General features: G+C 35.6%; 1 protein-coding gene across 9 annotated transcripts; it reads right to left on the reverse strand.

The window, feature by feature from the left end:
- Positions 1 to 10,348: 10,348 nt before the first annotated feature.
- LOC113357457 lies at positions 10,349 to 17,174 on the reverse strand. Of its 9 annotated transcripts, none has more exons than XM_026600856.1 (10): positions 16,690 to 17,172; positions 16,001 to 16,231; positions 14,898 to 14,949; positions 14,743 to 14,812; positions 14,534 to 14,624; positions 14,375 to 14,445; positions 13,419 to 13,669; positions 13,305 to 13,335; positions 13,102 to 13,221; positions 10,349 to 10,659 (listed from the first exon to the last, which is right to left on the reverse strand). In XM_026600856.1, exons 3-10 carry the CDS (start codon positions 14,943 to 14,945, stop codon positions 10,466 to 10,468), a joined length of 876 nt encoding a protein of 291 aa, XP_026456641.1. In that variant the 5' UTR covers positions 14,946 to 14,949; positions 16,001 to 16,231; positions 16,690 to 17,172; the 3' UTR covers positions 10,349 to 10,465. The 9 variants fall into 9 exon arrangements, with proteins under 9 accessions (XP_026456641.1, XP_026456637.1, XP_026456640.1 ...); XM_026600852.1 differs by having other exon boundaries at positions 14,898 to 15,116; positions 16,001 to 16,224; positions 16,690 to 17,171; XM_026600855.1 differs by having other exon boundaries at positions 14,898 to 14,997; positions 16,690 to 17,171.
- Positions 17,175 to 25,686: the final 8,512 nt, after the last annotated feature.

Raw genomic sequence — 25,686 nt, forward strand, 5'->3', positions numbered from 1 at the left:
ACAACTAATCAAATAATAAATCTATTCATTTAAGCTTGAATTGCAGCACAGCAACATAGAAGTATTCCAACTACCTAGGTTGCATATAACAAACAAGGTGAAAGTAATATGTTGTAGTACAAAGATTAAATCTACCTTTAAGCAATTAAGCACAGCAAGAACACTTCCATGAACATGAATCAAATTAGCAGAAGATTAAGGGTTTCATCTCCACCCCAGCAAACCAAATTAGAACATGCTGAACATAATTAACATTTGAGATTGAAATTAACTGAATTAAGAACTATAATTGAAATTCACAGAACATGGATAATTGAGGAACTGGCTAGTCCAGTCCTCTTGGTGGTGCTCTGGCTAATCCAGGCATGCCCCCAACAGCACCAAACACCTTCTATTTATACCCAATTTACATAATTAGGGTTCATACACCCAATTCCCAAAAATACCCAAATACAGTTGAAATTAGGGTTTGTTGAATCTTACCCATACTTCTCTGATTTGCTTCATAGCCTTCGACCCATTCTTCTGCTTCCTCCCATGCTTCTTTGGTGCGAGTTGGTGCCCTAATCCTTACCCCTACTCCAACTAATATTAACCTAATTCTTCACTGAGAGGAGAAGGTGAAGATGTAGGCTGATAATAGGTGGATAGAAGAGTGATGGTGATGTGTGAGGGTTTGTTTACTCGACCTTTGCTCGAGTTGGTGCTGTAGTGTTTGACAGGAGCTTCAGACTTCGATGCACGAAGATGAAGCGACCGTAGGATGCTGAGATGATCCAATCTGACAGCTAGAAAGGGAAACGGGTATGGATATAGGAATTGGATTTGGGTGAGGGTTTTGGGCCTTGGGTATGCCAAGCCCATATCTTCTTTAAGAACAATTCTTCCTCTTCAAGCCCACTTCTAGCCTTTTGGTCTTGTGCACAACATTCTTCGCGGCTTCCTTGTGTAATTCCTCCCGGCTTTTCACCGCTTTTATGCTCTTTTCCGCTCCGCTATTCATCCAAACTTTATTTGGTACCTAAAAATGCAAAATTAATTAATAAAAATATTTATTCTTGAAAACAATGAAAATACAGAATATGGGTTAAAATGGATAATTAGAGCACAAAAGATGAGTTAAATGCTAAGAAAAATATATATAAATATGCACTTTTTAGCACTCATCAGTTGTACGTAAGCAATCACCTCAGGAACCTCTTCATCAAGACTCCATTCTGCTGCCCTCTGGTGTCTCAATACTCGGACTGCACAGTTGTGATCAGGAGTCTCATAAATTTTCTTCGCCCAAGAATCGGCATAAGCAACCAACACATTTCCTCCATCTTCCGGAAGACCATGAGGAAAACCATCTGATCGAGATGTAATTACGTCATCTTCATCAGGAATGTGTAAACCAGTGATCCTTCGATCATCATCGTCCTTCTCTTTCTCGGGTTCTGCCACCTTATTACCTTTCTTGTCTTTCTTGGGTTTTCCTTGGGGTTGTGTTTCTTGATGAACTTCTTGATTATCATCAACTTCTTCATCTTCAGCTATTCCTTCTTCTAAAATTCCTCCTCTACCTCCCGCTCCCAATTTTTTCTTACCTCCTCCTTTAGGATCGGGAGTTTTAGAAGTAGAAGGTGTTACCTCCATCTTCTTCCTCTTTGTAGCTGCATTGGTCCTGACACAAGTATGAAAGTTATAAGACTAATTCGAACAACAAAGAGATTTGGAAAGCCAAAAACTTGTAAGAAAATAAGAAGGCTCGGCTTACCCGAAATAACACATATGAGCCGAATCATGTCTTGAAATTTTTATTAGCTTACACAGAGAGTGGATCGGCTCATACCACAAAACAATTATAAGCCGATCCTATATATTCGGCTCACAACCGATACCGTCGAATAAGCCGAGTCTATGATTATGAACTCAAACATGTATTCGGCGCAACATGATATCATATAAATAAGCCGATCCTATACACTTGTAAAATTTATGAAATTTTAACAATGATATTCGGCGCAACCCTAATACCATCGAATAAGCCGAATCTAGACTTAAGAATTGAAACCTTTATTCGGCGCAAAACTAATACAACCATACAAGCCGATCCTAAGCACATGCAAAAATTCTGAAATTCAAACAACAATTATTCGGCACAAAACTAATACTACCATACAAGCTGATCCTACGCACATGCAAAATTTCTGAAATTCATAAAACATATTCGGCACAAAACTAACACCATCGAATAAGCCGATCCTAAATATAAGTCTTTGTGTCACTAAGTTCGGCTCAAAACGGATTTCAGATATACGCCAAGCCGTTCATATGCACTTTCAGGGTTCAGTTTCAAGAACAGCTCGGCGCATATCTAAGATTTGTTTTGCGCCGAACCATACCCTGTAACCGCCGCAGAAACATGATTTTGACGAATTAAATCGACCAAACCAATCTAAAACATCAAATACGAGATGGGTTTGTAGAACTAACCTTCTTATTCTCATTTCTGGAGTTGGTTCTTCTTCAATCTCTTCTTCCGGTTGATTTTGTGGTTGATTTTGAGTTTGTTCTTTACTCTCTAAATCTTCTTTTTCTTCAATGGGTTGTTGATTTGATCGATTTGAACGAGATACTGGCTTACGACGACCCATTATATAGATGAGTTTAATCGTCGACTAAATTTTCACGAATCGACGATTAAATTTCCGCGATGAAAAAAAGAAAGGGAAGGGTGAATGAGTTCGGCTGTGGAGAGGAAGAAGAAGAAGGTGAATGAAACTGATTTTAGGTGTATTTGATTATAAGTTTTGTATTAGGGTTAGGGATATATTAGTAGTAATTTAAAGGATTTAAGGGCATATAGGTAATTGAACCACCCCATAGGGTACCCCTTATAAGGTCACCCAAGTTAGGACTAGTGTTTTGTATGCCTAAGAAGATTTTGGTATGCCCAAAATCAGGGTTCCTAAACTAACCTGATCAGAGAAGAAGCCCACCAAGAAAACAACATTACTCAACACTAGGCCCTACTTGGAAAAATCCAATTACTAGATCCTGACATATTAGTCATAACAAAAGCATGCAATTCCAACTTCTAAGCATTTCACAAAAAAGAAATTCACATTTCTATAGCAATACAGATACTATTTATTTTTATGGTTGACTATTAAATGCAAGGAAATTAAGAACTAATGTTTAAAATTATATTATGATTATTCGATAATCAAGATACAAACTATTGGGTTTCTACATAAACAACCTATTTATATCGATGAATCAACGAGAATCTAACTTCTCAAATCAAATCTAAAGCATTAAAAACATCATATTTATTTTCGATATCAACTGGGTTTGGATTGAATAACCTAAAATCGTTGATAACAATAAGTTCTTAAAGATCCGTTTGCATCAATTTAGGAAGAAACGATGAAAATTGTCATCAATTATTGGATCTGAATTCAATTGTCCAGATGCAATAAAAATTGATTATCTTCTTTCTCTAGTTTAAGTTTTTGCTGGTGGCGGTGGTATTGTAACTAGTGGCGATGTAGATGGAAAGAGGTTAGAACGATGAAATTGATGATGGAGGTTGTGCTGGTTCTGGTTGGTCATGAAGATAGTGGTGGTTCTGATTGTTGTGGTGTTAGTGAACATTTCATGTGTTAGTGGTGGTGAGGTTGGAACGATAAGTTGGTGTATGACTGAATCAGATTTGAAAAGTGTACATTTAATTTAAACATTATCACAATTTTTTATGCTTATCATTCATTCTAAGAAACTATAATTGATAAATATGTTTAACCTTTTTTCTCAGCAAAAAAAAGGTTAAACATATTTTTTCTTTTAGCAATAATGGTGGATATTGCAACACTAGTAGCGGTGGATGTTATTGTACTGGAGGGGACGGTGGTGGATTTTGTTATAGTAGGGAGAGTGGTGGTGGTGGTGATGGAAGCATTGGTGGTGTTTGTGTGGAAGCATCAGTAGAGTGGGAGTGGAGATTACTGCTTCTTGATGTCTTTATTAAGTACATGACTTTGTCTGCACATTTTGCTGTGTAAAAAATTGAAATGATCATTAGAACTAACTTGATAGCTAGCTGATGGTATTTGGATTACTAGATAGGTAAGTATCATGAACTGCTTAACCTACTTCTGAATTGTGTACGTATATGTACCTTAACCTACTTCAGCTATGTTGTTGTATTTGGATTTGGATGTTAAATGCGGAAAGTTATCATCTTGAGAGATCATTACTGGATCATATTTTTATTTTAAAAATTGTATGCTAAACCTATGCATTGAAACATAAATGAGCATGTCAGGAACCCAGATACTAGTATCCTCACTTGGTAGGTATTTTGAACCCAGACAGTAGTAGAGTAACTGTTTAGGAGTTTTAGTCCTCCCTACTGCATGTTCGGCATGTTATGGAGTAGTAGACACCATTTCAGTATTATTATGCGGCATTGTATTTAAACTCTTACCTAGAATTTGAAAGCAATTGTATTAAAATTCATATTGATTTTTACTTTGATTTTTGTTCCAGGGGAAACAATATAAGCAGTGGACCAGTGGTGCAGTTGTTTGAGAGTGCATTGGATCTGTTCGAAGATGATCCTTCCATATATGTAAGTATTGTTTCTAGAAATGTATGTTGTATATAGCTCTAGCTAATAATTAATGACATAAGATATGCAGCTAGATTTGTTTTTCCAGGTTCATTCCCTATTCAGTTTGGGCTTTTCCTTACTATCTTTTTATGCCATTTGCCAACATTTTCTATCGAATTTTGTTAGGTTCACGAGTATCAAGAGTATCAACTTTTGTTGTTGCCGTCTTTCTCAATCGATCAACTACTGTTGTGGATTCAGTTTATGGGATCAACTCCTATTGTTGACACCATTTTTTATGGGATCAACTACTGTTAAATAGGATCAACTTCTATTAATTACACCATTTTCCTGGATTAACATAGTCATGCTTGTAGTTTAGATCATGTTTGTTAATAACTTGTCAGTTTAAACTCTATATGGACTTTTCTTCTTATTCTTTTCGATGATTATTGCAGGTATGTAATAGAAGCTCATTTTTGTTTCCCGGGTCGCATCTGTTGGGTGCTCTAATTATTGCTCCTTGTAGTTTAAATCATGCTTAAAGGATCAAGTTTCATTAGAACATTTTTTGATTGTGCTTGAAAATGCGGGGGTCTAACAACCTCACCCAATATTTTGATTAGTAATCTGTATGGACGAACTGTAATATACTTTTAAGAGAATCAACTAGACAGTCTGACTCAATCTTAATAAAAAGTATATCAAGGAGTTAATATCTCTATCTCTAGATTTGATCTAAACTCAAACAAATAGAAATCTATGAGTCTTTATCAAATACAAGAGATATAAACTTGGATGGTACCAAAGACCAATATCCAAGGATCAATCAATTTCCAATCAACAACCAAAGGTTGGATTTCACAATTGATCGATACAATGCACAACCTGTGATATTTCAATTATATAACAAAATATAATGCAGAATAGAAATAACACAGACACCATAAGTTTTGTTAACGAGGAAACCGCAAATGCATAAAAACCCCAGGACCTAGTCCAGATTGAACACCACACTGTATTAAGCCGCTACAGACACTAGCCTACTACAAACTAACTTCGGTCTGGACTGTAGTTGAACCCTAATCAATCTCACACTGATTCAAGGTACAGTTGTGCTCCTTACGTCTCTGATCTCAGCAGGATACTACACACTTGATTCCCTTAGCTGATCTCACCCACAACTAAGAGTTGCTACGTCCCAAAGTCGAAGACTTGAATAAACAAATTTGTATCACACAGAAAAGTCTACGATAATAGATAAACATGTATCCCACAGATAAACCTAAGAGTTTGTTCCGTCTTTTGATAAAATCAAGGTGAACAGGAACTAATTGATAAGCCGGACTTATATTCCCGAAGAACAACCTAGAATTATCAATCACCTCACAATAATCTAAATCGTATGGTAGCGAAACAAGATATTGTGGAATCACAAACGATGAGACGAGATGTTTGTGATTTCTTTTTATCTTTCCCTATCGGAGATATAATCTCAAGTCAATTATTCAATTGAACTCGTACATAGAAAATGGCAAGATCAGATCGCTCAACTACAAGAGAAGGAGTTTCGTCTGGCTTCACAATCCCAATGAAGTCTTTTAGTCGTTAACCTACAGGGTCTCGAGAAGAAACCTAAGGTTAAAGGAGAATCGACTCTATCAAAACCAACTAGTATCACACATGATGTGTGGGGATTAGTTTTCCCAGTTGCTAGAGTTATCCCTTATATAGTTTTCAAATCAGGGTTTGTAATCTATGTTAGCTTAGTAACAAAGCATTCAATATTCACCGTTAGATGAAAAACCCGATTCAACCAAGCTAATATCTTTCAACCGTTGGATTGAAACCGAGCTTGTCAAACACAAATGAAATGTATTTCATTTAGGTTTGAGTGACCGTACCTAAACGTGTACACTTAGTTGGTTCACAAATATTTAACCAACGGTTAGCCATATGGGCACTTCCATATTAACCGTATTCATCTTTCTCATAACTAGTTCAAATGACTCATAAGAACTAGTTGAAGAGTTGTTCAATTGCTTAGGTCTTTATTCATAGACACAATTGAAACAAAATCGGTTTGATTCATTTGAATCAATTCATGAAAAATATAGCCATGGTTTGCAAAGATTGCATTCCTTATAATTTATTGTTTTAAGTTCATGAACTACCGATTTGAGAGATAACCAGCTTGGGTACGCGTACGAGTATGCGTACCTTAGCTACCGGATTTGAGTTGGATTTTGGTTTCCAAACTCAGCAGAATTTTTCGGGTAGAAAAGTTCCGCCAGTACGCGTACCTAAGGTGACTGGTTTATGAGTTCGTAAACTCCAAACTCAGCAGAATTTTCCAAGAGGAAAAGTTCCGCCAGTACGCGGACGCGTACCTAACCTGTCTCCTTCACCAATACCGTATGCACACATATGCACACACTTGGTTTCCGGTACATGGATTTATACACTAATGTGCGAACACACTGTATATGCTTATATGCATAGATGGTAATCTCAACTCTACATTTCAATCATTGAAGCATTCTTCTATAATGTTATAATAGTCGTTATTCATAACTATCGTCATCAAAGCCATTTTCAAGATTGAAACTCATCATGACTTTTGTCACGGGTAAAAATGAAAAATGGTTAAAACGAAAGCTTACCAACACGTATTTCGAGAAAAAAATAGGCGAGTAAACTCGGCTCGAAATAACAAATGTGTATGTATGAAAACTATCATACTTATAAGACTTTTGTTTCAAGAGTAGGATATAGAGTAGATAGATTTTTGAGTGATAGATAAGTTCAAGTCTCCACATAGCTTTTAGTCGGATGAAATTCCACTGGTTCCTTGAGTAGTTCTTCGTCTTCGTAAGATGATCGTCATGGAGTCTGGAGCTCAACTACACTTAATACACTTAACTATCCTAGTCCGAGACTTAGCTATAAATAGACTAGAAATCAAGACATATAGTTTTGACAACTAAATTTGACAAACAAGCTTGAGATAGCAACACTTGCGAGTTCGAGCGAGCAATGCTCTAACAGTGCTTCTATTTATTTCGCACCTCTTAAATTAGTACTTTTTGAATTGATGCCATTGTATCTTTTGTTTGTGCAGTGTTTAAACTTTAGATGGAAAGGGTCCACTTTTTAAAGTCTTTTATCTGAAATCTCGTTTGGTGTGATAAGGTTTGATGCATCCTTTCACTTAAATTTTTTACGTTGCTGAAATACCATTGTTAGACAGCATGGTGTTTATATTTGCATTGTTAATTTGGCTAGAAAAGTGAGATTATTATTGCTTAGTGAATGGAGTTTTATGAGATCTATGCACAGACACGTTATTGCATGTATGTACCGTCTTTTCTAAACGTAACTTTGTTCATCAAATTGAGGTGTTGGTAATGTTCCATACACTTTAGTGCAAGCCTCATTTTGCAATACAGGAGGTCCAATACACCTTATTTGGCATAATATAAGCGAAACAATTAGACTTACCTTATTGTTTCCGGTGATTATTGCAGGTATATAAGAGTTGATCATCTTCCTTTCCTGGTCACATCTGTTGTTCGTGTTCCAGTTATTGATCCTTACCAACTACTGGATATCTTTCAAGATGAACTTGTGGTGTAATGGTATCACGGTTGACTCCACGTCAGAAGATGCGTGTTCAATTCACGCCAGGCTCACTAATTTTAGTACATTAATTTTTGGATCAACTTTGGTTGTTGACACCAAATCTTGGGATCAACTTCGGTTCTTGATACCAGATTTTGGGATCAAATTTGTTTGTTGACGCCATATTATTTTCTTTATTAATTTTTCTTATTTTCTGATTTTTGTTTTGGGATCAATTTCGGTTATTGATATCAGATTTTGGGATCAACTCGGTTTGACATCAGATTTGGAATTAACTTCGGGTGTTGACGCCATATTACCTTTTTATGATTCTTTGATTTTTGTTTTGGGGATCAACTTCGGTTGTTGACACCACTGGAGGCGGCGGTGGACTGGTGGTGGTGGTGGCGAGCGGTAGTGGTGGCGGACGGTGGTGGACTGGTGGTTGCGGGCGGCGGCGGTGGTGGTGGACGGCCGTGGTGGACTGGCGGCGACTGTGGAAAACTGGTGGTGGACTGGCAGGCGGTGGTGGTGGCAAACTGGTGGTGGCGGTGGTGTTCCGGTGGTGGAGTAGTAGTGGTAATGGTGGTGGTCGAATGGTAGTTGAATGTTGGTGGTGGATATTAGTGGTAGATAAGTTATTATTTTTTTCTTTGAAATAAAGAAATACTCTCTCTGTCCCACAATTAAGTGACCTATTTGATTTTAGATTTTATCCCACTAATAAGTGACAGTGGCGGAACTACATGGTGACTTGGGCTGGCTTAAGCCATCCCAAAGTCCAGAAAAAGCTTATATTTTGCAATGGGTTTTAAGTTTGGTTAAAAAGAAAAGCCTAAAAAACAGGCTTAAGCCAACCCTAATCTTTTTTTTCTAGCCAGTCCCAGATTCATTTTCTGGTTCCGCCACTGATAAGTGACCTATATCATTAAATAAGAAGATATTTTTAAAATTATCTTTTTCGTTAATTATAAAAAATATAAGAAAAATGCATAATTTGATAGACATGTTTATATTCGTTACATAAGTGTTTTAAAATGTTTTTCGATGGTATGAAGTTTGCGAACATCCGTGGAGTAGTTTGAGAGATAAATCATTTCTAAATTTCACTAGTTATTATCTATAAGGGTATAATTATAAAAAATTGCTTAAAAATACTTTTTTTCTTGCTTGCCTTAAAAATTGTGCAAACTTAAACTATGTCACTTAATAGTGGGACGGAGGGAGTATATTATATGAGTGGAGGTTAAGGTAATCTATTTTTTTAAGAAAGCTATTATTGGGCGTCACATTCCATTAGAGGGGCGTCACCTAATAGGACAAAAACGGGTCATCCAAAAGTAATATCAAAAACCCCTTTAGTTTTTGTAATGACCGAATAACCCTTTAGTTAATTTTAATTTTATTTAATTTAATTAGATAATAATTAATTTCTACGGTTGAAATCGATCCAAACCTGGACGTAAAACCAATTTCTACGGTTGGAATCAATCAAAACCTGGACGTAAAATCAATTTCTACGATTGGAATTAAAAGGAACCTGGACGTAAAATTGAAATTCACGGCTAGGTTGACGAAAGGAAAATTTAGTAAACTAAACCTAGACGTAAAATTGAAAATTAAGGTTGAAATTCAACTAAACCTAGACGTAAAATCACTCCTATGGTTGGAACTAAAAGAAAACTGGACATAAAATCGGATTTTACGGTTGGAATTAAAAGGAACCTGGACGTAAAAGGTTGGAAACTAATCCAAACCTGGACGTAAAACTACATGCAAATAAAATTTTACGGTTGGAATTAATCCTAACCTGCACGTAAAATCACTTCTACGGTTTTTAAGTTTTATTTTAGTTAAAGGGTAAGCTAGACATTTTATATATGTGTTAGGATATCCCATAACTATTTTTTTGGACATTAAAAATCCAAGTGAAACCCCTCTATTGGAGTGTGACGCCCCAATAATAACCTTCTTTTTTAATGGATAAGGTTTTCAAATGATAGGGGTATATGGGTATATTTGTTGGGTATCAGAACTAGGGGTATATAATTAATGTACCCTTGATTAATTACTAGAGGCAATTTCTGGTTGTGCAAACACCGATTTTAGTACCCAAATACCCGAGTATAGTGAAGTATGCTTTAACTAAAAGATAAATCAAGATCCAGCATAATTCAACCCCCGAGGATTCCATTGAATTATGTACAGATGCTTAAAAGAACACAAACACCATTGGTAGAAATATTACAAATGCAATCCAATAACCGAGGATACTCTCTTGAAGAACACGGGACACATACTTGAGCTAAAAATTAAGTCCTCCCTCATCCACTCTGGCGCAATCCTTTCAAAAGTCCCTAAAGATAGCACATGGTACAGTAGCTCCAGAGGTTCATTCTCAGATGCTTTAGTAAGCCACGTTAAAGTGAATGAAAACCCTGCAGTCCACAAAAGTGTATATCAAAAAAAGTTCACCATAAAGAAAGGAGATATAACACAGGTATATCTTGTATACCGAGGGCTAGATCAATCAAAAAAATAATGTGGTTTATCAGAACCGCTTTCGATCCAGGCCATTGTCTTCTGGTATCCATCCTCCCAAAGGGATGTTCGGAAGCCCATATGACAACCTGGAAGCTGTTAAAACCACTCTTCCGTGGTTGCTCTAGATTCTCCCTTACACTAATTATTTCCTTGATACAACTGAAAACAAAGTTGCAACTAACAAAAGATAAACTATGATCACAACACTGAGATGTCAATTTGGCTTAAAGGATAATGTAAGCATGTTAGTACAAGAAGAGAACCAAATCGAGAATCATTGTTTCTATAGAGAAAATGTAATATAAGCATGAAATTAGTACTAGAAAAGAACTAAATCGTGAATCATAAATTTATTGAGAAGATGTGATGTAAAAAAAGAAGCATCATCCTATTAGGTGGTGTAGACACTGGAGCCATTTGGTACTGCAACCTTAGCAGACTAAATACCAATTATGAGTAGCTTTGTGTATATCATCAACACTGACGGTCATAGTGTATTTGCATTTACTTGTAATATACATCTTGTATAGCAGAGAAACATAAAACGTAACCTGTTCTGATGAACCACGTGATTGAGAAGAATCTCTTCTAGTTCTAAATGCTACTACCTCCGTCCCTAATTAGATGACCTTGTTAAAATTTACTAGTAAATTTAGAAATGATTTATCTCTCAAACTATACAACGGATTTTCGTAAACTTTGTATCATCGGAAAGCATTTTAAAACACTTATTTAATGAATATAAATATGGCTATTAAATTTTACATATTTTTTATAATAATACTAATCTATCACTCCACTTATTTATGGTATAGGTCATCTAATTAGGGACGAAGGGAGTATTAGAATATCTGCAGTTTTGCAGGTTATCATCAGGCTTGAAGATCTGTCGTGCCACCCCTTAACACCGAAAAGGATAGAACAGAACAGACTCCAGGCAAAGCACAGAAACAGAAAACAAATTGCTTCTACCCTTCTCACCCACTTCATAACCACAAAAGATTCCTATGTACCGTAGGTCATTTCTCAGTAAAAGAATGAAATCCTAACATGTCCCCCCTGAAATAAGTAAGGAAGTTGTAAAATACCTACTCCTAGAATATTGCTGGGTAGCTGGCTACCTGGAAGGAAGTTCCGAAATAAATATCAGAATGCACTGGCCCTGAAATTATGCAGGTCAGTAGCGTACATTTTGCCGTTAAAGAGCCATCCTGATAACTAAAAATTGCGAAAGAAATTGAATTCTAAGGTCTATTGACCCCAGATAAAAGAGATGCACATAAATTAATTGTTTGTTGTGAAACAGGCAGTGACGCTATAACTGACATTTTCTTTGAGGAACTAGCTCATCAGGTGAATTGTACAAATGTATCCTACAGCCTACAGGATTACTTTTCAACTATTCAGTCCTTCAACTTTTTGTATTATATGAGTCTAAAGATAAAGCAAAATACGACGTCTGACGCTTTGTGCAACCTGGAAAGGCTAGCCCAGTGTGACAAACAAGGAAACACCTACCTGCATAAACAAATATGTGTCCCTCATTTCACTCTAAATATAACACAATCAAATTTCCAAAATTCTTTATTTGTAACAGTCTCATTTCAATAACAAAAGGATATGATGCCAGCTAGAGCCAGTAAGTTCAAATTTTAGACATAAAAATAATGAAATATGATTACAATTGTAGAAATCCAAATTTGGCACGACGCAAGGCCCATTTAGTGTATTTCTCCATTGATCAAACCTTTTATCAGACAGCAAATCATGTTTTCTTAAGAAGAACAGAGTTCTCAAGTACCTTTTATCAGACATCAACAATTACGCTAACAGTTTCTCCCATGCATGTATAACTATGGACTCAGAACTTCTGTAACTCTGTTGAAATAACTTGAGGGCCAAAAGCTGCTTAAATTTGGGTTTTCTTGCTAGTTCAAAATTCTCCAGATTTTAGTTTTGTTCAGCCTTTAAGCCACCAAACAACTCTCCACCTCTCATTATTATTTTTATGGCCTCATCTCTAGATCACAGTCTTACTCCTACTTTAATAATTCGAATGATCTTTTAACATTTTCATAATATTGTAATCTGGTGCCTTGCTTGTGTAAACATACTGCAAGCATCATCCTCACTCTCTATTTGTTAATTTCTTTGCAAAAGAAAGAGGAGGGAGGGAGCTCTAAATATTGGAAGGAACTATGGTATTCAATTTAAGACTAATCACTTATTCAATTATAATATGGTATTCAATATTAAAAACTTTTAACAGTAAATGAAGAAAAAATCCAAAATGTAAAACAGAAACTAGAATCAGAAGAATAAGATTTAGCAATTACCACTCGATTGATGAAGTGCAGAAAGACACGGCCCATCCGCTTTAGTAACAAATTCAAATTTCATGCCAATTAGAAATTCCAATAGGGTGTGAAACACGCAGTTTGCATTGATTGAACCCCCTAAAAAATATGATCCACCGATATGTTAACCACATTGTATTGCATAGAATGGTAGCAATTTGGAATGTTTATTTCTCACTTACCTGAACTGATGATTTTCCCGCAGCAACTTTCCTGAGAAATCACATTTCCAGGATGACTTGGTTAGAAACTAGACCAGATAAACTGTACTTGGAACACTATCTTATAATATATACCTTCTGAATGCTTTGAGAATCTCTTTCTGTTTCTATTGCCACAGGAAGCTTCCCTCTGCTGTCCGAGTCTGTATCTTCATTTGTAGAAAGCCTTTTCCTATTGTTGACGCTGGATAGATGTATTGACTCAACATAAGTACCTCTAGGGGATTCCATTTGCCCATTTTCATTGTACCGACCCCTGGCACTGCAGGAGAGCCCTTCTTGCTGCAGATTACGTAGCTTCTCTACCTCTTCAGAAAGCTCTTTTCCTGCCGAAAATTGGAGTCAATTTCACCAAAAAAGGAGGGGCGATGAAAGTACTCGGGAACAATAAAGGCAAACTTAGACGTTTGCTCCATGTCTGACATGCATGTGATTTGTCAAGCATGCAAACTTCAACCAGAATATGATTCCATAATAAAATCTATTGCACCCTTTCCTTATCAAACATAAAACTCGTTACATGTTTTTCAAAGATGATCCATTAAAAGTAAGCGGCTCACACCCTAAGTTTCAAACAGGAGCAGCGCTTCACCAAAAGGCCTCACACGTAATTAATAACAAAATAACAACATAAAAGCATGTGACTATGAATGTTTCCACATAGATATCCCCTTACATTTTTAAAGCTCATGCAAAAGATGTTCTAAATCCATAGTTCAACCCTAGACACATCGAGGGACTAAAAGTTCCAATCTTTAATAGAAACATTTACTTCAAAATTTATGCTAGATGACAACTCATCAAGACTAAATAACTCATGAAACAAGACGAGTACATGAAACCTCAGGAATTAGGTCATTGGAGTGTCCCCAATGACCTAATGTAAGTTCATTAGGTCGCGACCTATCAAGTCAAAAATGTAAGCTTATTGATGTCCGGTACTGCAGATCGCACTACTATCATGTCATTATTCTAACGTTACAGATTTAAAACAGGAAATGTTCCCCTCAAGTACTTCGCAATACCCTTACCCTTTCTGGTTTCTTCAGTTAAAAGCTTTTCGTACTGGACGCATAACTCTTCCTTGTCAGATCTATCGGCTCTACAGTAAGTAAAATAATTTATTAGAACCAATGAGTTCTAGACAATATTCAGAAAATAATTAATGAACTCTGGCAATAGATACATGCCTAACTGAAGCTAATTCATTCCTTAAGTCTTGATTCTTAGTAACAAGCCTATCATTTTCACTTCTCAGGCAATTTACTAACTCCTCAACAGCTGCAAAAGCATAAAAAACACTATTATGTTTTAAAGAAAACCAGAAACTGTTCTACTAACTAACAAAAGCCCTAAGAAACATTTATATAGTGAATCAAATGTAAAGGGAAGTACTTACCAGCCATGTAACCGGTGAATTTAACTTCTTGGTCATGATTATAACGATCGATTTCAGAATCCTTTCTTGTCTAAACCAAAATTAAAAACACTAGGTAAACATACAGAACTTTTGTTCGGAGAAGAAAATAATTAGAAACGGAAATGAAACAATACCTTTAGTTTGTTGTACTTATCATAGAGTTTGGAGTAAAGATTCTCCATTTTCCTTGAGCAATTAGCAGAACAAGTGAATCCGACGAATAAAGAAAACAACCTAAAATTCACCTACACTATGGGGTTAGGTTAGGATACTAGAACACCGCTGCCACGGTGGGGAGGGCCGACCGAAGAAAAACGAAACACCAATTCTAGTGACATCAGAATGACATTTACCTGCAATAAGATCTCAGTTAGAGTAATAAATATAGGTAGAATGTTGAGAGTATAATGAACTGAGCATGAAAAAAAAAACCAGTGAACGTAAGCAAGAGATAAATTCTATAGGCATGACTACAAGACCTTTAATCGAAGTATTATAGTGACCTACTAGTGATACAATTAATCCAACCACAATAAAACTCCTTATTTTACCTCAGGATCCAATTGGAACTCTGACTCTAAAGAAGGATTCCAATATTTTGTTCTCCACTAAGGTATCCTAGTACCTCAACTATGAAACTCTGGTAGCTAAGATATGCATCTTATCAGCTAACCAAGGATGTGTACTGAGTCAAATATCTCTATACAATAGAATAATAAATTAGCCCAAACACAAAACTGGTTTGGCACAATCACAACCAAATACATGCCAAACAGGAACCTAAACTAAACAAAGTATTTTAAGCCAGCACATGGCTGGATTCATAGGCAGCACCTACACACATATACATGATCCATTGTTTAAGCTAGCACCTATAGTTGAACGGATCCACCATCCTTTGTGCAACAAACTTTGATGCAAGAAAAGCAAATTTAATGCTTCAAACAAGAATATGCTTCCACGGATATAAAGTATGAACTGATAGCTAGGTGTTGGGATTCACAAAATTGACAATCCATAATTGAAAAAGAAGCAGCTTACTAGAACATGTATCACATCGAGTTTTAAACAAAATAAACATTGATATAAGAGATGGAAAATCGGAAAGCATGATTGCTATAGCAAGGTAACACACACTAATATTAATCTTCATAACATAGTGATTAAGTATGTACATCTAAGTTATAATTTAAAAATTACCAAATAGTATGTAGTCCAGAATCGGATCTTTTCCTACCTGCTGCTACTTCGAATCCCTGCCTTTTGCTTCCTCTATTGCACTTCCACCAAATTATATCCAAATATAGACACAACAGCCTCAAACTGACATAAAACGCACGAAGGGTCGTCAATGTATGTTGACACACACCTGAGCATAATAAGCTAGCTGTTCACATGCCAGCCTCCTCTTCACCGACAAAGTAGCTTTAATGCTTTCAACTGCCAATCCAAGCTGCAATTCTGTACCCTGGAATGGTAGGATAATCAGTTTGCTAGACATTAAATAGCAAGCTCAAGCTTCCAAATACCTGGAGAACTTTTTGCACTAATAACTAAAATGATAAAAGTCTATGCCGTAGACTGATAGAGGAAGCATTGAATCCCAGAAAATTAACCGGTAGATTCTATTTAATAGTTGAATAGTTTGTTAGAATTTTTTCATTGAGGTATTTTGTGAAACAGTTGAAGTTCATTTAAAGGAAGAATTTAAGTTCAACCCCCAAAGTTTACAGTAAGCTTACTTGAAGCTTAATTTCATAAAACCATTGAATCTAAAGGCAATCAAAAAATTTGTTTAAAATCGGAATGGCATTTGAAATGAAAAATAAAAAAATAAAAAAAAAAACATTGAATCTAAAAGCAATCAAAACTTGGGTTTTAAAATCGAAGTTGCTTTTTAAATCGGAACCGAAAATAAGAAGGTACCTGGTTATGGTGGTGGTGCTGCTGGTGTTGGTAAGTGATGAGTAATGATTAGGGTAGAGATGAATTATTGTATTTGATGATGGTGCTGGCAGAGCTACTACTGGTTGTGGAGGTGGTGATGGTGCTGGTACGTTTAATCAAGGAAAATATCCTTGGAAAGAAATCAATGTTAAAAATTGAGTAACTTTGAACAGAGATTGGACTGAAGTCGAAGAAGATTGAAGATTAGGTTTAATCAAACTCCAGCAGCAAACTCCAAATCGAGAAAATCCTCAATTTCTTCTCGAATGTAAAATTCTGAACTTAATCATGAACTTCTTCTTTACAACAGATTCAAAAACATCTTCATCTGCTCTTCTTTCTTCTTCGATCTCTCATAGCACCAGATTCTGCGAACTCTTCTTTCTCCCAAATCACCAACAGCAACACTCTAAACCTGATTCGAAGAAGAATCGACAGAAATGAAAGTTTCCGAGTGAATTTTGTTAGATACTGTATATATTTTAACTTTAGGTCATTATAAATTTAGTTAATTTAGTATAAACCCTTATAGTATCTTATAAGTATACTCTACCCGAAATGGCGAAATCCTTTACAGATGAGTTTTTTTAGGCGGGATTCGGAGGATTGAACGAATTTTTGGATGGGCCGGGTTTCGAATTGAAGCCTATTATTGTGGCCTCACATTTCAATAGAGGGGCTTCATTTGGATTCCTAATAGCTAAAAAGTTAGCTATGGGATGTCTTGATGCAATAGTAAATCTCTAAGTTACCCTCGTCTGAAATAAAAACCTAAAAACTAAAATCAAAACCTCATTTTTTTTAGTGATAAAGGTAAAAATGATAGAGAAAGAGGCAGAGTTTCTTATTGATCAGCAGCCAGGTTACATGGATACAATAACATATATATATCCATGGAAATGCAGACCCTAGGTATCTAGTTCGGCCACACATTTATGGGTCGTAGGCCCTACAACACTCCCTCTTGTGCGGTTCAATAGAACTTCATATGCAGTGCTTCACATTTAGTGCTTCGAATGGAGTTCTTCAAATGTCGTCCTTTTCTTAATGGCTTGTGCCGAATTCAATTGCCTCATTAAAACTTTGACAAGAAAAAACCCAGTGGGACAAAACCTTGGTACAACTCTTCACATGTAGTACTTCACATGTTGTCTCGTAATTTACATGTAGTTCATCACATGCAATACGATCTTCAAAGACCGACAAAGTTAATTGCCTCGTTAAAACTTCGTCAGGAAAACCCAGATGGACAACACCTGAACTAAATAAAAAGAGTACAACATTAAGTAAACTTAGAACATAGTTGGATGCATATACGTTGCCTAATTAAAACCTTGACAAGGAAACCCAGTGGGATAAAACCTTGACGAAGGGAAAAGAGTACAACATGACAGATGCAAGTAAAGGTGATCCGTTGCATGTGATCACTTTGCTCCGTTGAAGTTGACTAGTTGCTTCACAACTCCTAAGGCAGAAAATCCTCGTGGGAAAGACAATAGCCTTAGCTGGGAAATTACATTCCCGGTGTTTGTTGGTGTCTCATTAAAAACCTTGCCGAGTAACAAAACCCTGTGGGAAAAAGTAACCTCGGTGAAGGAAAATAGTTCAACATGCCATTAGATGCTCCCCATGATGTCAGACAATTTTCATTAATCTAATGCAGTCAGAAGAATTTTATCACACTTTACTTTGGTGACTTGAATGTTTATAAGACCTTGTTGTTGATTCTGGAAGCTACATTGCTTAACAGACTATCGTGTTTCATTTCATTGATTCAGATATTTTCAGTAATATCGACGCGATCTTCATGTCTTCAACGTTCAACATACTTGATGCTTTTAGTATTGTCTCTCTAAAAACCTTTTCGGGTAATAAAACCGTTTGGGAAAAACTATTCTCGATCGAAGGGAAAAAAAGTACAACACAACTTCAATTTCGAAGTAAAATATGTCGACATCATATCCTTAGATCTTCCCCCTGATGTCGGCATCTCCCCCTGATTACTTTCAGAGTTATTCCAGATAGTTCCTTTAGTCATGAACTTTTCGAAAGTGAATATCAGTAATGACTTAGAAAATAGTCTACCATATCTTCCCCTGATTACTTTCATTGGAGAAGAGATTATTGTTCCTTCATAATCAACAACTTTTGGATTGCATTTTCATTAGTATTCCTTTTTAATGTCTTTGCAGGGATATAACACATTTATGTCAATAATGACTTTTAAATAGATGATAACATTCACTATACCATTCCAATGACATTGCGTTGGCGCTGAGCTATATCTAGCGAACAAGTTCCCTGAGGATGTAAAATTTAATCGAGTACATTATTATACTAAGTATAACAATGCGTCTATTGTACTTAGATATGAGAATTTCATCACCCAGCACATCTTCGTCATCTTCCTTTAGACGAAATGGTCAGTTACTTACATTTGAACCTCGACTAATCATGGGAGTGCTATCAGGATGTATGTCTTTGGTAAATTTCCTAAAAACTTTAGACATATGCAAACTGGTGAAATAATATACCACAAGCTCGATATTCGGTCGAGCTTTCCCCAGACTTTTCATCTCAAATTCGAATTTCAAATAGCTTTTAAGGTCTCTTATTACATCAAGGGTATCCATCATGTCTGTACCATCGACATAGATAACTAAAAATCCAAATCAAGAACTTTCAGGAGCGTTATATCTAACTGTAAACGCACTCTGTGGTTTAGAGTCACTTGATTTGGGAAACAAAAGTCTATCAAGTACTTTTGTAAATATCTACTATATCTTGATTCTTTCAGAGATACGTAACAACCACATACATATGCTTCATTTCAAGTCCTTTTGAAATTATCAAGCTAACTAAGTAGCGGAACATTATAACGTTCATTACAAGAGAACAATTCCAGGGCTTTGTGAGAAACCTCGCGCCACAAGGCGAGTCTTTATACTTTAAGACTGCTTTCTTCTCATTATGCTTTGTGAAAAATTAATCATGTATGTCCAATAGGCTTTATACTTGGTTGGTTAGCACTACCACACCAAATACCTATATATTTGTCAAAGAACCTAGTTCTACCTAGATTGTATAGGCTAAATATGCACTTTGTTGAAATTAAGCAACAAGGAGCTTGGTTCGATCTCATCTTGCTTTATTTCCTTAAGCAAGTGTATAAGAAATTAATCATCAACATGCTCGCATGATCTTTCCATTGACTCGTGCGCATTCTCATAATCCACTTGGGATGTCATTGTTCTCTAGAATCATTAAACTTCAGAGCGTCCTCCAGTATTGATTCATAGACATAGTGAGAGACAATCAAATGAGATGATTTCATTAATGATACAAATTAGGTTGTGCCTTACTCATCTACTTCCTTTCTAGGTGAGTATTGATCGAACCTGGTGGTCTCTCCATCTTCCTTTGTGGAGCCACGGCCTTAACTACACTTCCACCAAGTGTAGTTGCAATATCTTAGTCTATGGTGTACCCCATACTGAGGATTTTTAACCTTGCGGGAACATCTGCAGCTAGTAAGTGTTATCTTGTCACGTTGTCGATATCAGTGCACTTTCTAAAATCGGTTATTCTTTGTCACTTCACATTTACATTTGTGGAGTACAAGAATCAATATGAGACACAGTGGGAATACACCACGACAATTCATGTCGTTCCCTTAGAATATACTTTTTCTTATCTTCCCCTAACGACGGGAAGACTGTCTCATTAAAATGACAACCCGCAAATCTAGCGGTAAGAGATCTCCTGCCAAAGGTTTTAAAATGCGGATAATTTTTGAGAGTAAATATCCAACAAAATTACTTAATCATTTTCGTGACCCATCATAGTACGATGTGGACTCATAATGGCACATATATAGTGCAACCAAAAATGCGTAACAACACAAATGTCAGGCTTAAATTCAGTTACCAACGGGTACGCAGAAAAAGTTGACTAATATTGGATTCTAAAACGAATTAAGTAAACATGCACGCAATATTACATATCCCCAAAGCAATAAAAGGTAGGTTGGTACGCATAACCTATTCCTTAGACATCATCTGTAACATTTGATGATAGTTTGTGTGACACCATTGGATATAGGATGCTATTAAATATGCAATAACCATTAAGTCCTTTTGATGTGCACTAGCTAGAATTTACAAGGGGTGGTGATCCCTTACATGTATAATATGTGATAGTAGTTTTCCAAACGCAAAACTTCTTGGGAACTGTAACTAGTCCAAAGTATGAAAGCATCCACCAGAGCCATAAGTCACTTTAATGGTCCGCATTCTGCGTGGATATATTTCTACATCACCTTGTTTTATTTATAATATAGGTTGTTTTCCATTTGCATCTTAGGATGGTCTCGATCCTGTTTTACTGAAGACTTTGTAAAATGAGTGATATGCTTTTTATTTAAAAGAACAGTGGAAGGGAGGGGGTGCATCTAGTACTTTAGAAAACACTTATTAAGAGATATGTTGTCACTTTGCATTATGTCAATCTTTTTCCCATTGTCTGGTCCACTCAAAAAAAGTGATGTACGTATGATTCCTTTCAAAACGAAACGCATGTCACAACCAAAGTGCCTTTATGGTTATGTCAAAGCATGTATGAGTCAATTCCCAAAATTTCATCGTCGGAGTCAATATGGTTCAATAATCCAAACACTACAATGATTTACATTTCACTAGATTGACTCACTAGTTTTCTCTAAAATATGTTTTCTTCCGTATGCATTAGAGATATAAAAGATGCAATCAATTACATTCCCAGCACTGTGAGTTTCCACATGATATCCACTTGATACATGTGGAATTAAACAAGGTGTGATTATCTCTTGGTACATGTCGAGATTTTATGACTTTTAATCTTTGTTCCGTCTTGGAAACAAAATTTGAGCAGTGCTTCGCTCGATGATCCAATCATCATAATTACATTATAAAGAATTAGTTCAAAAACTAGTGTATATTCCTTAAATTAGTGGGAGAAAAACCACTATGAGTTATACATTGAGTTTTGCGAGATTTAATAAGTGGTGTGGCCTTATCGCGTAACAAAAGTGAGATTCAACTCAAGTACTTCAGAGTGAATATATGTTACGTTTCAGAGGGGATGATATACTTTTCATCCAGATATATCTCAAGTGTTCTAACTGATGTATTTTTCATAAGTGCAGAAAATGGATCTAGTTCAACTGAAGTCAATTGGTTAAGGGAAGTTCTCGTTGCCAATAAAGTTGATATCTAAAGTATCAAGTTCCCATCAAAATCGTTTTCTAGTATGGTACCTGCATTACATTGCTCGTACCAGTACTAAATTTATTTTTGATGCGAGCTAGAATTAAATCTTATCTTGATCCCATGTTCGTTTGATACCTGTACTTTGGTGTCATTACTACCAGAGACAAAAATAAATGTTTGTCCACTTGCACATGCTTCACATAAGTCAGTACGCCTAACCCTCATTACTTCAGGGTTGTTTCTATTTTCAATTTTTCTACAATTAGCTTAATTTAAGAAATTTCTGCATCTCAACGGGTCGAGAGAATCCCACTTTGCATGTCAACCGCTTACTTTAGGTTGCATATCTTACAAAAGATAGTGAATCTCTTTTTTGGATATTTTAGCACATACTAGTTCGTTAGTATTATAAATGAAGTAGAAAAAAAATGTAAGAGAATAATTTATGACTCATGTTGTGTTTTGTGTGTTCTTCCACAAAAGTTGAAATGCATGTACTCATTAACATAAGGATATATATAGATCCACCTTTTAGATGGTACGTTGTCATTGGCAGAAGGTTTTACGAAGGAATATATTCCTTTCTCACAAATGAAATGGTTTCCACATCAAAAATACAATAACGGTGCTCAATTACTTTTGAATCCAAAATGTCATTTTTGAGTGGAGCTGGGTCCAACTATAAAGTACCTTAATAAAGGACTTTAAAGTAAACAATTCCAGTATAATAATCCCAAACCAAATTTCTTTATCGTTGAAAAACGAATGTCAAATTCAAAATACAATGATCCAGTGAAGACTATTGAATATGTTGCTAACCCTTAACCCATTGTAGCACAAAGTTATAAGATATTGCAAACAAAGAGTACAAAAATGTGATAACAGATTTCACAACAAGACAAAATACGTTGCAATGACTTTATTTTTCTTTCTAAAATGATATTAATTCGAAAAACTGACATACAATATAACTACATCACAATTTCATAAAATTCATTTATGCTGAGCCTATACTTCCATAGCATGTGGTGATAGCATATAAACTATTTAAGATCAATCCCAATAATCATCCATATAAAAAGAAAATACATCGTGAATTTTGTATAAGACAGAGAGAGTGGATGGGTGTGAAACATGATGGATTAGCAGCAAATTAATCAAGCATGTTGCAAACAGTAATTAATAAACATATTATAATCAATGGACACCAAAAAAAATAAATTATAGAGCAAAATGTACACAAAAGTAATAACATACAAAATTAATATACAATATGAAATCACGTGAACATACCCAAAACTAATAGCATCAGAAAATCATAGTCAAACATGTAATATTAGAGAATGATGATAATTTAAGCAGCATATAAACGAACAATCGGTGCAATCAAATGGATTGATTTTTTACACAAAATTACATAAACATGAAGACAGATAAACATAAATAAAAGATATCTCAAACTAATATAGAGATAGAATCAAACCAAACAGTACTTTGACTCCCAAATTAAAATAAACAGCAAAAACGTCAAATCAATAGCACTAAACATCAATTATGCATAGTAAACAATCACATCCATCTGCATCATGTATTAGGTATCCACTGGACTGGGAAATCAAGGAAAATAAAATATGATATGAATTTGCAAAGCAAACATGTGTACCATGTAAGATAAAATTTAACATATGGCATGTAAGTGATGTACATGGAAGGAAAAACAAACATGGCACACAATAGGGTCAGTATAGTACTAATCATAGATCTAGGGGGAGAAAAAAATAGTTAGGGATTCGAGGTATAGTTACCCTTTTTTATTCACACAGTGTATCGATTCTCCATATCCAAAAACAGAGTGAACAAACACGGAGATCCGTGATCGTGGTTGTTGATTTGATGATTATGAACGGAACCAAAAATCCGAATTTGAGAGATGACCTTGAGTTGATAATTAGGAGGAAAAAAAATCGTCAGAGAAGAGCTCGTGCATGATAACATTTTGTAGTGATAAAGGTAAAAATGATAGAGAAAGGGGCAGAGTTTCTTACTGATCAGCATCCAGGTTACATGGATACAATAACATATATATACATGGAAATACAAACCCTAGATATCTAGTTGGGCCGCACATCTATGGGTCGTAGGCTCTACAACATCATTCTAATTCAAAAATCTAACCCTCTTCTTCTTCTAAACGTTCTCTATTTTTCATCTTCCCTATTTTTCCTGTCTCTCTTTCATCAACTCGAAAAACTAACCATCGTTGATTGAAATTTTCATTAAACATGCGGGAAAAAAAACAAATTTTCTGAAACTGTTACGGTTAGGAAACTAAGAATCCTAACCGTAAATAAATAAATAATTGTATGTGTTATTACGGTTAGGTTTCTAACCGTAAACCTATTTACGATTGGGTTCGACTCTCACAAAACCTAACTGTAAAATATCTTGAATTTCTTTCAGAAAATTTTGATTTACGGTTGGTTTTCTTTTTAACTAACCGTAAAAAATTTACGGTTGAATTATTTCCTTTATTTTTGAATTACGGTTGGATTTTTTGTGCATTAACATGTGTATTAATCTTTATTCACGGGAGCTTAGGTAACTGAAAATACTATACGGTAACAAAATCTAAAAATAGGGAAAAGATTTAGTGTGTGTGGAGATAAGTAAGGAAAGGGATTAGTCTCAATAAATATTCACGGAAAAAGAGATTAGTCGCAATGGGAGATAAGTAAGGAAAAGCAATAGCCTCTCGGCTTACTCATTGACACGGGACCAAATAAATCCGACTTTCCCTGAACAAACTAAATATGCATATATCTTTGAATTTATGGAATTTAGTTACTATATACACGTTACCAAACAACTTAAAAACAGTAGTTTAATTTACCGTTAGTAACTAACAACCAAATCTGACTGTAAGTAAATCTATGGTTGAGTTATTTTTCCACCCAACCGTAACTGGTTTTTTAGTTTGGTATTTTTAATTTACGGTTAGGAATTTATTGTTATCTAACCGTAAGTTTATCTTTACAGCTAGCAAAAAGAAGAACCCAACCGTAAAATTGTCTAAAAATCTAAAAAAAATCAATTTGGAGTTTTTTTTCTTCTCTTTTTTCCTTCCCTACAAAAACTGATAACACTAATCGTAATTTTTTTAATCTCTAAATATAATTCGTGATCTAATCTAATTATTAATATTAAATTAGTTAACCTAATTAAATAATCAATACTAATTAAATAAGGGTTATTTAGTCATTATGAAAATATTTCAGATAAGGGTGTTTGTACCTTAAATATTTTACACCAAAAATGGGCTAACTTAGGCCCACATAGCACCCTCCTATTAGCTAAGTATAGTTCATTGGGCCCTAAAGGCAATCTATGTGCAAGCCCATGTTCAACAAAATAAACAAAATAGCTAGCTAGGCCTCATAACTTTTGTACGTAGACGCCCATGTACAATGATCCAAGTCAAGACAAGGAGGGACAAAATCACCATTGCCACATCAGCAACAATGGCCAACCAATAGGTGACAGGTCAGCACTAATGCCACGCCAGCAAGTCGGGCGAACCAGAACGTGACACATCAGCATTGCCAGCCAAGTCAGCTGCCACATCAGCATAAAAATCCACTCCAGCATGCCAAGTCAGCTGAGAGGTGCCACGTCAGTACAAATGCCGAGTCAGCAAGTTATGCTCGATGACGTTATCAGATACCGATTCTGT

The sequence above is a fragment of the Papaver somniferum genome, chromosome 3 (genome assembly GCF_003573695.1).
Source record: "Papaver somniferum cultivar HN1 chromosome 3, ASM357369v1, whole genome shotgun sequence".
Taxonomy (NCBI): domain Eukaryota; kingdom Viridiplantae; phylum Streptophyta; class Magnoliopsida; order Ranunculales; family Papaveraceae; genus Papaver; species Papaver somniferum.